We start from the raw sequence: 10,905 nt of genomic DNA on the forward strand, positions 1-10,905 counted from the left end.
ATAATTCAGATAGTCTATCGTCCTCCAGTCTAGATGATACATAACTTGATCCTGGTTGTGTTCACGGAACACGTGACATCATCCCCCGACTCATATGCTCTGTTTACCATAAGAGTTGGGACCACAGATATCTCGAAACAAACATCTCCCCACAAAAGCATTTTAATTTGAGCCAGGTGCACAACATTGTGATTGATAAGCGTCTTTGTCCTCCTCCTCTCACATGTATTGGCATCATCATTACCATTTAGCTCATCTAAGATGGAGGAATGTGGCGTCTGAGGTCATGCTCTGACAACCGGCAAACATGTTGTTTAAGACATGAGGGGGTGGGTAGGTGGGTGGGGGGGTTCACCGCTAAACAAAAAGAGAGTATTTGTTTCTCCCTCTTGCTTGTGGTCTCACAAATGGAATATTTTTAGAGTAGTTGCTGGGAAGGCAGGAAGAGGCGGTAACGGTAAAAAGTGAAAAAATAGTGTCTACTGTATATATGCCTCCATCCATCCTGATGGACCTATAGGCTACTGATGACGCCTAATTCAACAATCCATTTGATAAGTATAGCCTAGAGGTCATTGTCCACCCAAACAACTTATCATTTAGGGTTATGTCTGTACAAGAGCGTGTGAGGTGACGGCCTACTCCTAAGTCTAGAAAGTGTATGTGTGTGTGTGTGTATACAGTACATGCGTGTGTGTGTGCAGCATTGTGCAAGATGGGGAGGATGGAGGGACAATGTGATAGCATGCGCTGCTCCCCACTCCCCAGCTCCTGCCCAAAACCACAGCAGTTAGCAGCTCCCAGCAGAAACACTCAATGCTGCTTTTATCAGCTTTCAGCAGAGCTTCCGCCACCCAACATCCTCCCTTCCCTCAACCTTCCCTCAGCCTCTTTACTGTATACATGTCACCCCCACCAACCAACCCTAAAATCCATACACACTCATGCAAAGCGTGTTCACACAACACAAACGCGAGCACACACACACACACACACACACACACACACACACACACACACACACACACACACACACACACACACACACACACACACACACACACACACACACACACCACAGTGAAGGTTACCTTCCTTCTGACTTATTGGTAACTAGCTGATCCACATTTTTCCAACTATAGGCTAAAACTGGGAAAGTGTTAGGCTACTGGCTATGGTCCCAAAGTATACTGTAGCTATAGAAAAAAGAAACTGGTGGTGCATCACCGTTGCAGTGTTTGACACAGCTGGGGTTGGCTGAATGGGTGCTCCTTCAGCTCTGCTCTCTGAGTATCTCAGCTACCTACAGTATAGCTAGCTAGATACAGTATGACAGGACCAACAGCAGTAATCTAGCTAGTTACGAGCATAACTAGCTAATTCAAAGGAGTTGATCTTCACCATCATTAAATTATGTTGGTCCTAATTAGCTATCCATCCTTCTTGCTAACGTTACCAAGTAGCCAGAAGCTAACAGTGTATCCTATGGATGTATTAAACATTACCTGAAGTACCCGTATGTGCCGGTCTGGTCAATCTGTCAATGTTAACAAAAGTGAAGAATAATTTGTGGATCCGCCCTGTGATTTGGATCCAAAATGTAATGGGTTCTTCCTTGGCCCATGCTACTTCCCTCCACCGAGTTTCATGAAAATTGGTCTGGTAGTTTTTTTGTAATCCTGCTGAGTAACAATCAAACAAACACACTATGTACTGTATGGCACCGAAAACATAACCTCCTCCTCCATACTTCATCCTGGGCGGAGGTAATAATTAAAACATAAGCTACTGTATGTGCCATTGTGAGAAACATTCCACCTCTCAGCACTGTAGCCTAGGCCTACAGTTCAGCTGCAGTTTCCTCTTCAAGGGTCATTTCGAAATCATAGTGGTTGAATTGTGAAAACACAGAGCCTCATTGCAAAATGTGATGGTTACCCACATTTCTGTTGCCAACAGTATTTCAAAGTTAACATAGGCCTTTAAATTCAATATCAGGTATCCGTAAAGGATTATTATTTGGATAAAATCCTTCTATGTCTAACAAATGAATAGCAGTCTGAAGGCCTACGCTTCTCTTGCAAACAATTTATTTGATTAAAAAAGACACCCTTGTTAACCAAACTTGTAAATTGTTATTTTGATTGCTTTATGTTTTTGCTTCATGTTGGATATTGCTTGTTTTGTTTTGTGTTTCTTATTTAATAAAATCCCAAGTATACTTTTTGTTGTAAATATTAGTGTAATTTCATAGGTAAAATACCTTGTATAAGCCCCTTAGAATTTATTGTATCTACCTGCAGTTTTCTGACAAATGTATTTTCAGAGAAATAAATAAAAGGCCTGTGATGCCATTTATGGTGTGGAATAGCAAGGGGAAATCCCCATTTTCCACATTGATGCTTCCCAGAAGGGGTGGCCAGGATAATTAGATTGGTCACATGTAGGAGGTTACTGTACTACAAAAATAAATACATGTTTATGTGACATGACCAGGCTAGTAAGGCTTGTAGAAGTTTAAGAATTAATAATGACCCTCATCTAAGTGTAAATCAAGGGCCAAAAAAGGTAATTTAAAAAGTCATTTATTTTCTTGTCTCCGACTGATTATTTTAATCGCAAATGTAACAAATAAGTTAGACACCAGTAATTCTGCTATTAAGAGCAATATAAAATACACCAATTACGAAAATATGACAATGTGATCGGTTTCGGTAAAAAACAAACAAACAAACAAAAAACATTACATTTCATAAACAATCTTAAAATGATCTATCATAAAGGCCCCTAAATTAAAACTATTCGAGACAGTCTCGTAACACTGACGGGGACTTTCGCATTGTGATGACACAGTCATCATTCAGCTACCAGCTAGCTAGCTAGCACAAGTACTACGTTGCAGCCTTTAGGGTGAGACTAGTAGCTAGCCAGGTAGTAGAGCTAACAAGGGAAGAAATGGATTCTCCAATACTGGTAATGTTCATATATAATTATGAGTTTGATGTTATTATAAGGGAAGGTGGCTGCATAAATTCTAAATGTCAAGCTAGCTAACGTTAGCTAGTTGACTTTTGAGGGCAAACGTTAGTTATGCTAGCTAGCACTAGCTAGCTGGTTAGCGAGGACGTTTTGTTAGCTAGCTAGCCAGCTAACATTTACAATTCGGAAAAGAACGGTAGACTAACTATCACTGTTAAATGCAGTAGTGAGTTTGGTTAGTGCTAGTTACGGGACTGACTAGAGTAGAAAAGAGACTCCAGTCAACTCAAGCTAACGCTAGTTCCAGTTAGCTAACTTACCTAGGCTAGCTAGATCTACCACAGCCGGAGAGACTACAACGCTATGGCTATTTAGCCACCCAGTAGCTAACGTTAGCTAGCATGTCTAGCAAGCTAAACTCCAGCACAACATTTGTGTATATTATCCATTCATCTGAGAATAGCCAAGGTAACGTAGCTGGCTAGCTCGTTCACTGGTTTGAACATGTTTATAATAACTAGCTAAAGCATGCCTTTCTTTTATTTCTGTGCTTTCGACAGGAACCATCGTTGTATACTGTCAAAGCTGTTCTAATCCTGGACAATGATGGAGACAGACTCTATGCAAAGGTAACGTTTTTTGAGCTGTATTATCATTTTACCTTGTACTCTTTACATTTTATTTATTACATTTTAGTCATTTAACACATTTTATCCAAAGCAACTTAGAACTACATTATGTTCCTAGTTGAACAGTAGTTCAGTCAGTTACGGTATGACTGAAACTATTAAGATTCATAATGACAGACCAACCATGTACTGTATCCTTTATTTTATAACTTATACAGGCAAATATCTCTTATCTCATCCCACCTCCATCACATTTTATTTCTTGACAGTATTACGATGACACATACCCCACAGTAAAAGAACAGAAGGCTTTTGAGAAGAACATATTCACCAAGACGCACCGGACTGACAGTAAGATTGCATTGGAATCCGTGCACAAGGATCGTCCCTCGTTAATCAAAATGTTGTACCCTACCCTACCTGTACAGTAATCCCTCATTGTGCTGTTGTTCATATCAAGGTGAGATTGCTTTACTGGAGGGCCTCACTGTCGTCTACAAGAGCAACATAGACCTCTTCTTCTACGTGATTGGAAGTTCACATGAAAACGAGGTAGGCTTAATCCACACACTTCCTCAAGTGCCAGAATATTTCCTTCATTATATTCCCATGTGCCATGCTCAGTCTAAAGTGTGTTCATGTTTTTTTCCCACACCCCAGCTGATGCTCATGGCCGTTTTAAATTGTCTGTTTGACTCGCTGAGCCAAATGATGAGGTGAGAACTCGAGGTAGCAAAGTGTCTTTTGTCAAGTCATCTTCTATTAGCAAAAGGCAGCGTCTGAAGAATTCCCCCGACTCTCTTTCTTTCGCAGGAAGAACGTGGAGAGGAGAGCCCTGCTGGAGAATATGGAAGGTCTCTTCCTGGCCGTGGATGAGATTGTGGACGGGGGGTGAGCTCCATGACAGTCTTCATCTCAAGCTCTTGATGCATAAAAAAATTAACTAGTTCTAGTAGTATACTCACATTAGAAATCACAGATCCCAAGGCATTATAAAAGATCTCTGAACAACACCTTTGGCAGCACTCAAGGATAGCTTCAATAAAATGTAGTACAGGACAATTTGACTCATTCAAGTGTTTGTGATGTGGTCAGGATAGTAACCTATAGTAAAAAGACAAACCACACACTCGGTCTCGAGATGCAAAAAGTGACGTTTTGGCCGTAGCTTTTGTCTAACTCTTGATCAGGATATTACACAGCCCTTACGTAGGCTGTGTTTTTGGTAGTTTGCCATGGTTCCCTGTCACTCAGAATGTTAGTCATCATCAGCCTCTCTTTCTGGTGCCTCTCTGCCGCCCCCCCCACACATACAGGGTGATCCTAGAGAGCGACCCACAGCAGGTGGTCCACCGTGTGGCTCTAAGGGTAAGGGTGTTCTAATCTCCTCCTTTCCGCTCCTCCCGTCCTCTCCCGTCCATAACTCTCCATTCTTCTCATGGTACAATCCCTGTGTCGGTATTTTCCCCCACAACTTCCTGAACACTGTTGTGTTCTCTGTTACAGGGAGATGACGTGCCTTTAACAGAGCAGACCGTCACCCAGGTAAAGGAAACGCCTACCGCTAGCATTGTCTCCATTTCCTTATCGAATTGTAAAAGACATCTCGAGTATCTCCTCCACCTCGTGCATAGTCATACGCACACTTTGGAACCATATCCCAACAGACTACTCTCTTATGCATGTGTAGTATATGATTACCATTTATTGGCTAGCGATAGCCAGCAGTGGTGTGTGTGTGTGTGGCTTTGAGCCCAGCATGTGTGTGTCTGGTGAGCCGTGTGTGTGTGCGCACGCACAGGCGCGTGTATGTGGGCGTGCGCTCCCCCTGATTAATGTTCTCATTTATGAAGCCTGCGACAGGCTGCAGCCATCCCTTCTCTGGCGGTGATTAATGGTCCCCCTGCCTCATGCTTTATGGTTATGGCTTGCCTCTCGTTCAACAAATTAAGATGATTAATTAATTCCTGCATATTTCCTGTTACTGGCATTACTCATCACCCAGCCATTGTAAAAACTTTTGTCGAATATATAGTATTTTTTGTCCAGTCGATATGGTTTTGCTCAACTTCCTTAAATCAGCCATCTCCTCTCCCACACATCAGTGTTTTTGAAATTCACGGTTTATTTTGTGAATGTTATTTGTGTAAACATAAATTGAAGGTATAGGGCATTGTAAGAGAACCATCTGTCTCTTCAGTCTTGTTTATTTTCCATCCACAGGTGCTGCAGTCTGCCAAAGAACAGATCAAGTGGTCGCTGCTCCGATAGGACCGTTCAGCACCCTAACAACAACCAACCGGCCTGTCGTCCAATGGCATGGTTCCTTTACCTCTCTGAATGTCCCCTCCTCCAATCAAGTCTGTGACAAGTACAACGGCTCATCCAATCACGCTCTTCCACCCAGGACTACCTAGCTATGTTGGTCAGACACATTTTCAGTGGGGTAGGCTCTGTTTTCACCTGTATTGGTGTGCAGTCTACCGATGGCCTATCCCATTTAAAAGAATGTTGAGTTTTTTGTTTCCCCCCCCCCCCCCATATGATAAACATTCCTACCACCATATTTGTCACTTTGTCCTTAACAGCTCATCTTAACATGTGTTAACATTCCATGTGTTGGTAACAAACGCTATATATTGTTAGATTTGGAAGCTTTGTGTTTTGTCCATCATTTTTCTTTATAGAGCTGCAGTCAGTCAGGCGCTGCCTCTTTACAGAAAGGCCAAACTGTAGCCTTGTCTTGGTGAAATTAATGATCTGATGGAATTTTATACTGTAAGATGCACTGTAAGCTTGTTGAAACAGTACAACATGGACTTTGTTTCATCCAACAAATATCTTTCCTCATATTTTGTATTAATACAATTATTGACAATGCAGAAACTCAAAAGCGCTAGTTCACTTGCATTTTGAAAAGAAAATATCACAGATCGTCAAAAGTCTTGCACACCTGAATCAAATGTCAGACAGGCGCGTGAGTGGAGTAGACAAACAGGTACTCTGAGGAAACAGGAACGTCCTGAAGAAATTTAATAAACTTTGTATATTAAATTTCATTGAGCAAGTGAAGACAGTGTGCGGGTGTTCCTGCTTCCTCATAGAAAATAAAAGTATGGAATCTATTAGGAATTCAAATTGGCAGATGTCAGACAACATCACATAATTGAGATGGAATGGACTCCAAGCTGAATACTCCAAGCAAGTGCAAGGACGCCCTCTCCTGGCTAATATCTTACATTACAGTCATTTAGCTGGCGCTTTTATCCAAAGTGACTTATACTTGCATTTAATGTATGAAAAGCCAATGTAGTACTTGCCAGAACTCACAAGTGCATCTCTTTTCTAAAACAAGTGACTAAGCACAATCTAGTGCTGAAGGCAAAGTGCAAGAATAGCAATCTAACATACAATAGGTGCTTAAGAGGGAGGATCGGTAGTTAGTTGGTAGTACTACGTGGTAGTTTTGAGCCTGCGTCGAAAGATGGGCAGCGACTGCTGTCCTGACGTCAGTGGGCAGTTTGTTCCACCACTGCGAGGCCAGGACAGAGAAGAGCTGTGACCGTGTCGATTGACCGCAGGGACCTCGGAGTGACAGGGCAACCAGTCGCCTTGTGGCAGTCCCACAAATGTGATCCAATTGAGGAACAACCTGAATGTATTATTCCTGCAGCTCTCCACACACACACACACACACACACACACACACACACACACACACACACACACACACACACACACAGACTCATTTCAATGCAAATAAACAGTGCATCCCAGAGAAAATGGATGGAAAGATTGGCTGTACATCATCTAGATACCTTGTGTTATCTAAGGGTGATCTATCCTAGGTCTCCTGTTTCAGTCAACGTAGCCTACTCTCCATCTACTAATATACGCTACAGTATATTCTTAAGATAACCTCTCGACCGCACAGATCACAATCTGAGATATGAATCTTGTTATTTTGCATGCCTACTATGTCTAATAAGAACCACAATGGATCAGTGGTTGTTAAATAGGATATGACAGGATTGGTAGCAGGCAGCTATGCAGATAAGGACAAGCTTTTATCTATCCACTCAACGCTAGATCAGAGATTACCTCGAGGACGGAGAGATGCCTTTTTTCTTTCCATAAAAAAAAGTGTCTGAACAGGGTTTTTCCCACAGTGTCCTCATTCCCTCACAACCCATACGTCACCCGACTGGACGCGCAGAGGCGTGTGTCTCGGTCAGGAGCCAAAGTGCTGCAGTCACTGTGGATGTGGAAAAACACTCTTGACTTTACCCATTCCCACTCCTCTCTGTTAAAAACCCTCTAATAATGAATTTGGCTCAGATATCAAAGGTAGAGACAGAGAGAGATAACGCTGAGGAGTGCTCAGCTATTTGTCTCAGCCCATATCTTGGAGCAGACAGTGGGGTTTGATTACTCACGTTCCTGTTAAAGACACTGAAGACAGGAGGGTGGAGAGGGGAGGAACGCAGATTCTAAACAAGGCCCTCTCTATCTCTGCAAGCCAGAACCATATTTAACAGACCCCCCCCCCCCACACACACACCCTTAAGTAAACCCTTAAATGTTAATTAATTTAACATTTATTTAACATGATTTAATTTAATTTTCGGAAAGGCTATTCATCTTGCTAGAGAACTCCTGTCTTCTTGTAGGTTTAATGGGATTTTAAGACAAGGTCCAGAATTGAATCACTATTTAACTGTGGGGAGAGACTGCAGTGTCAACTGAGCTGCTCCTCCACTGAAGTCTGCCAGGGAGGGAGAGAGATAAAAAGAGGGAGGAAGATAAGTTAATGAAACAGTTATTGCTTTTGACCTGTGGACTCATCGTCCTGGCAAGCTTCCAGTCAGATCCTTTCTGTCTTGGAGCCACACTGAGTCATAGATAGTGTCGCCGCCATACTGGAGAGCGAACTGGCCTGTAGACAAACAAGCCAACAAGTACAAGCTGGTTCCACACTCTACCCCTAGGTCACTTTTGTTGCTGCCCCCGTGCTCTGGAACAGTCTCCCGCCCTAAGTCCTGTTCCACCACTGATAACTTTAAAATCAAATGTAAAGACCCATCTTTGTTCTCTGGTTTTTAGTGCTGTCTGAGGTTTCCCCACCGTTCCCCACTTTTATCCTTGCATTTGATCCCTGTACTCAATATCAGAATCAGAATTATTATCATTATTCCAGTTATTTCTTTCATTGATTTTATTCCTTGTATATTTGTATTAACAATTCCATCTGTTTCATGTAATAGGTGTATTGCACTGTACTTTTACAGATTTAATTTACAATCTTTTGTATTATTAATATTAATTTATTGTAATATGTATTGTAATGACTGGAAAGCACTTTGGCTCAACCCCTGTTGTTTTTAAATGTGCTATACTGTATAAATGAAAGTGACTTGATTTGACAAGTAAACAAGGGAGCTGCATTTTTTTCTGGATAATAAAACAGATTTCAAGGAGCCATATTCAAGGGTTTACAATCTACGTGGAGTAGGCCAACAAAAGGTTCTGTCCATAGGAATCTCCATAGTTACGATCGCTGCTAGATGCTCAAGATAGGAGTGTGTATCACCCATGGATGTATTAAAATAACTGGATACAATGTAGGGCAGTGGTTCTAGTGGTTCCTGTAATGTACCCCCTTTAAAATATTTTTTCAGCCAAATACCCCCTGACCAGCGCAAATCCTTTTTGGTAGAAAAAAAGCCTATAAAGAGTTACAATACAGAGCCATCAGTGTCTGATTTAAACAACAACCTTGCAAATGAAAAAAACTTTAATGCTACATTTCATATGTTTGAAATTCTACATTATTTTGACAAAGGCAGTTTTAAATGTATATATGCTGTGTTTTTGTCCAGCATTGTCTTGGCCAATACAACAGGCCTAATAGGTCTTCAGCTGTGGTGAATGGCTTTTTGGCTTTAGCTACAAGCAAAGACAATGCATGAAGCCTCAAGTGCTTTAGCTGATGTTGTGGAGATTATTGAATATAAAATGTGGTTTATCAAACTTATATTTAAATGTTTTTATTGAACCTATTATAGTATATACTTTTTAAATGAACATTAAAGAAGTCCCACGTACCCCCTGCAGTACTCTAACGTACCTAGGGGTACACTTACCCCCATTAGGCTCATTGCAAGCTCCACTACTTCCTGAAATTCTACAGGCATCCTTATTTCCTGTCCTATACTATTGGATGGAAGTGATTAATCAGGTGTGCGGCACACCTGATCACACCTGATTAATCACTTCCATCCAATGGTATAGGACAGGAAATAAATATGCCTGTAGAATTTCAGGAAGGAGTGGAGCTTGTGTAAAGAGCCTTTTGAGAACCTGGTGTAGGGGTAAATATTTCCCCCGGAAGTGTTAAGGAAGGCCGCCATGATGCATTCTGACACATTTTCAGGTAATAATATTCTGCCGGTTTAAAAAAAAAAGATCGCGAAACATAAGCTTTGTGGTAACATATTGTTACCATCACATTGTATAGATAATTACAATATCATATATCAATATTTGTAAAGATGCAACATGGGAATGTTGTGGCATTTTGGCTCATATGAATGGTGAAAATCACTAGCGTGCCCAGGTAGGATATCACAGTAATGTACCATATGATAGTGATATAGTTTAGTAAACTATAGCCTAGTGATACTATGATAGATGTACTGTACAGTGATAGATGTAGGCCTACTGTACATCACCTAACTAAGACCTTGTAGGTCGAAACCTTGTAGGCCTACCGTATTAAAGCACCTTACTCAAGCACCGTGGGAGGATTAAAACAGTGTGCAGGTATTTTCTTTTCCTATTAAACCATAATAAAACCATAATAGGTTTATAGTTAACTATGGTATCACTACAGTACCACTATGGCAACACTAAAGTTAACACAATTGTAGCCTAACACTAGTGCCACCACGCTCATATCACTCTAGTTAACCACGGCCATGGTTATCATCATGGTAAAATCACAGTAAATTTTCATAAGTCAATTTGATAGCTCCGTATCTCATACCCTCAACTATATGCCGGCATTAGTATAGCCTACTGTAGGCCTACTGGTTACAATGACGCTGGCGTTAGCATAACCTGCTGTAGGCCTCACTGGTTATAATGTTTTGCATGAAATTCGAGTCCAAGGATTATTTTAAACATTAACTGATACAACAACAACAACCTCTTTTTCATCTACACTTGCAAAGTTGTCCATCAAGTCAAGAGACAGGGGATCCCACTCATAAATATGGGAATAGGCTAATTATAGGCT

At 41.3% G+C, this 10,905-nt stretch overlaps 1 protein-coding gene across 1 annotated transcript; it reads left to right on the forward strand.

The window, feature by feature from the left end:
* Positions 1-2,831: 2,831 nt before the first annotated feature.
* Positions 2,832-6,376, forward strand: copz1 (COPI coat complex subunit zeta 1). The gene is made up of 9 exons (XM_084461846.1): positions 2,832-2,973; positions 3,540-3,608; positions 3,878-3,959; positions 4,069-4,160; positions 4,269-4,324; positions 4,422-4,499; positions 4,925-4,976; positions 5,115-5,153; positions 5,832-6,376. The coding sequence occupies exons 1-9, from the start codon at positions 2,956-2,958 to the stop codon at positions 5,877-5,879; spliced, it is 534 nt and encodes a 177-aa protein (XP_084317972.1). The 5' UTR covers positions 2,832-2,955; the 3' UTR covers positions 5,880-6,376.
* The last annotated feature ends 4,529 nt before the right edge of the window (positions 6,377-10,905 follow it).

The sequence above is a fragment of the Borostomias antarcticus genome (genome assembly GCF_949987555.1).
Source record: "Borostomias antarcticus genome assembly, chromosome: 3".
NCBI lineage: Eukaryota > Metazoa > Chordata > Actinopteri > Stomiiformes > Stomiidae > Borostomias > Borostomias antarcticus.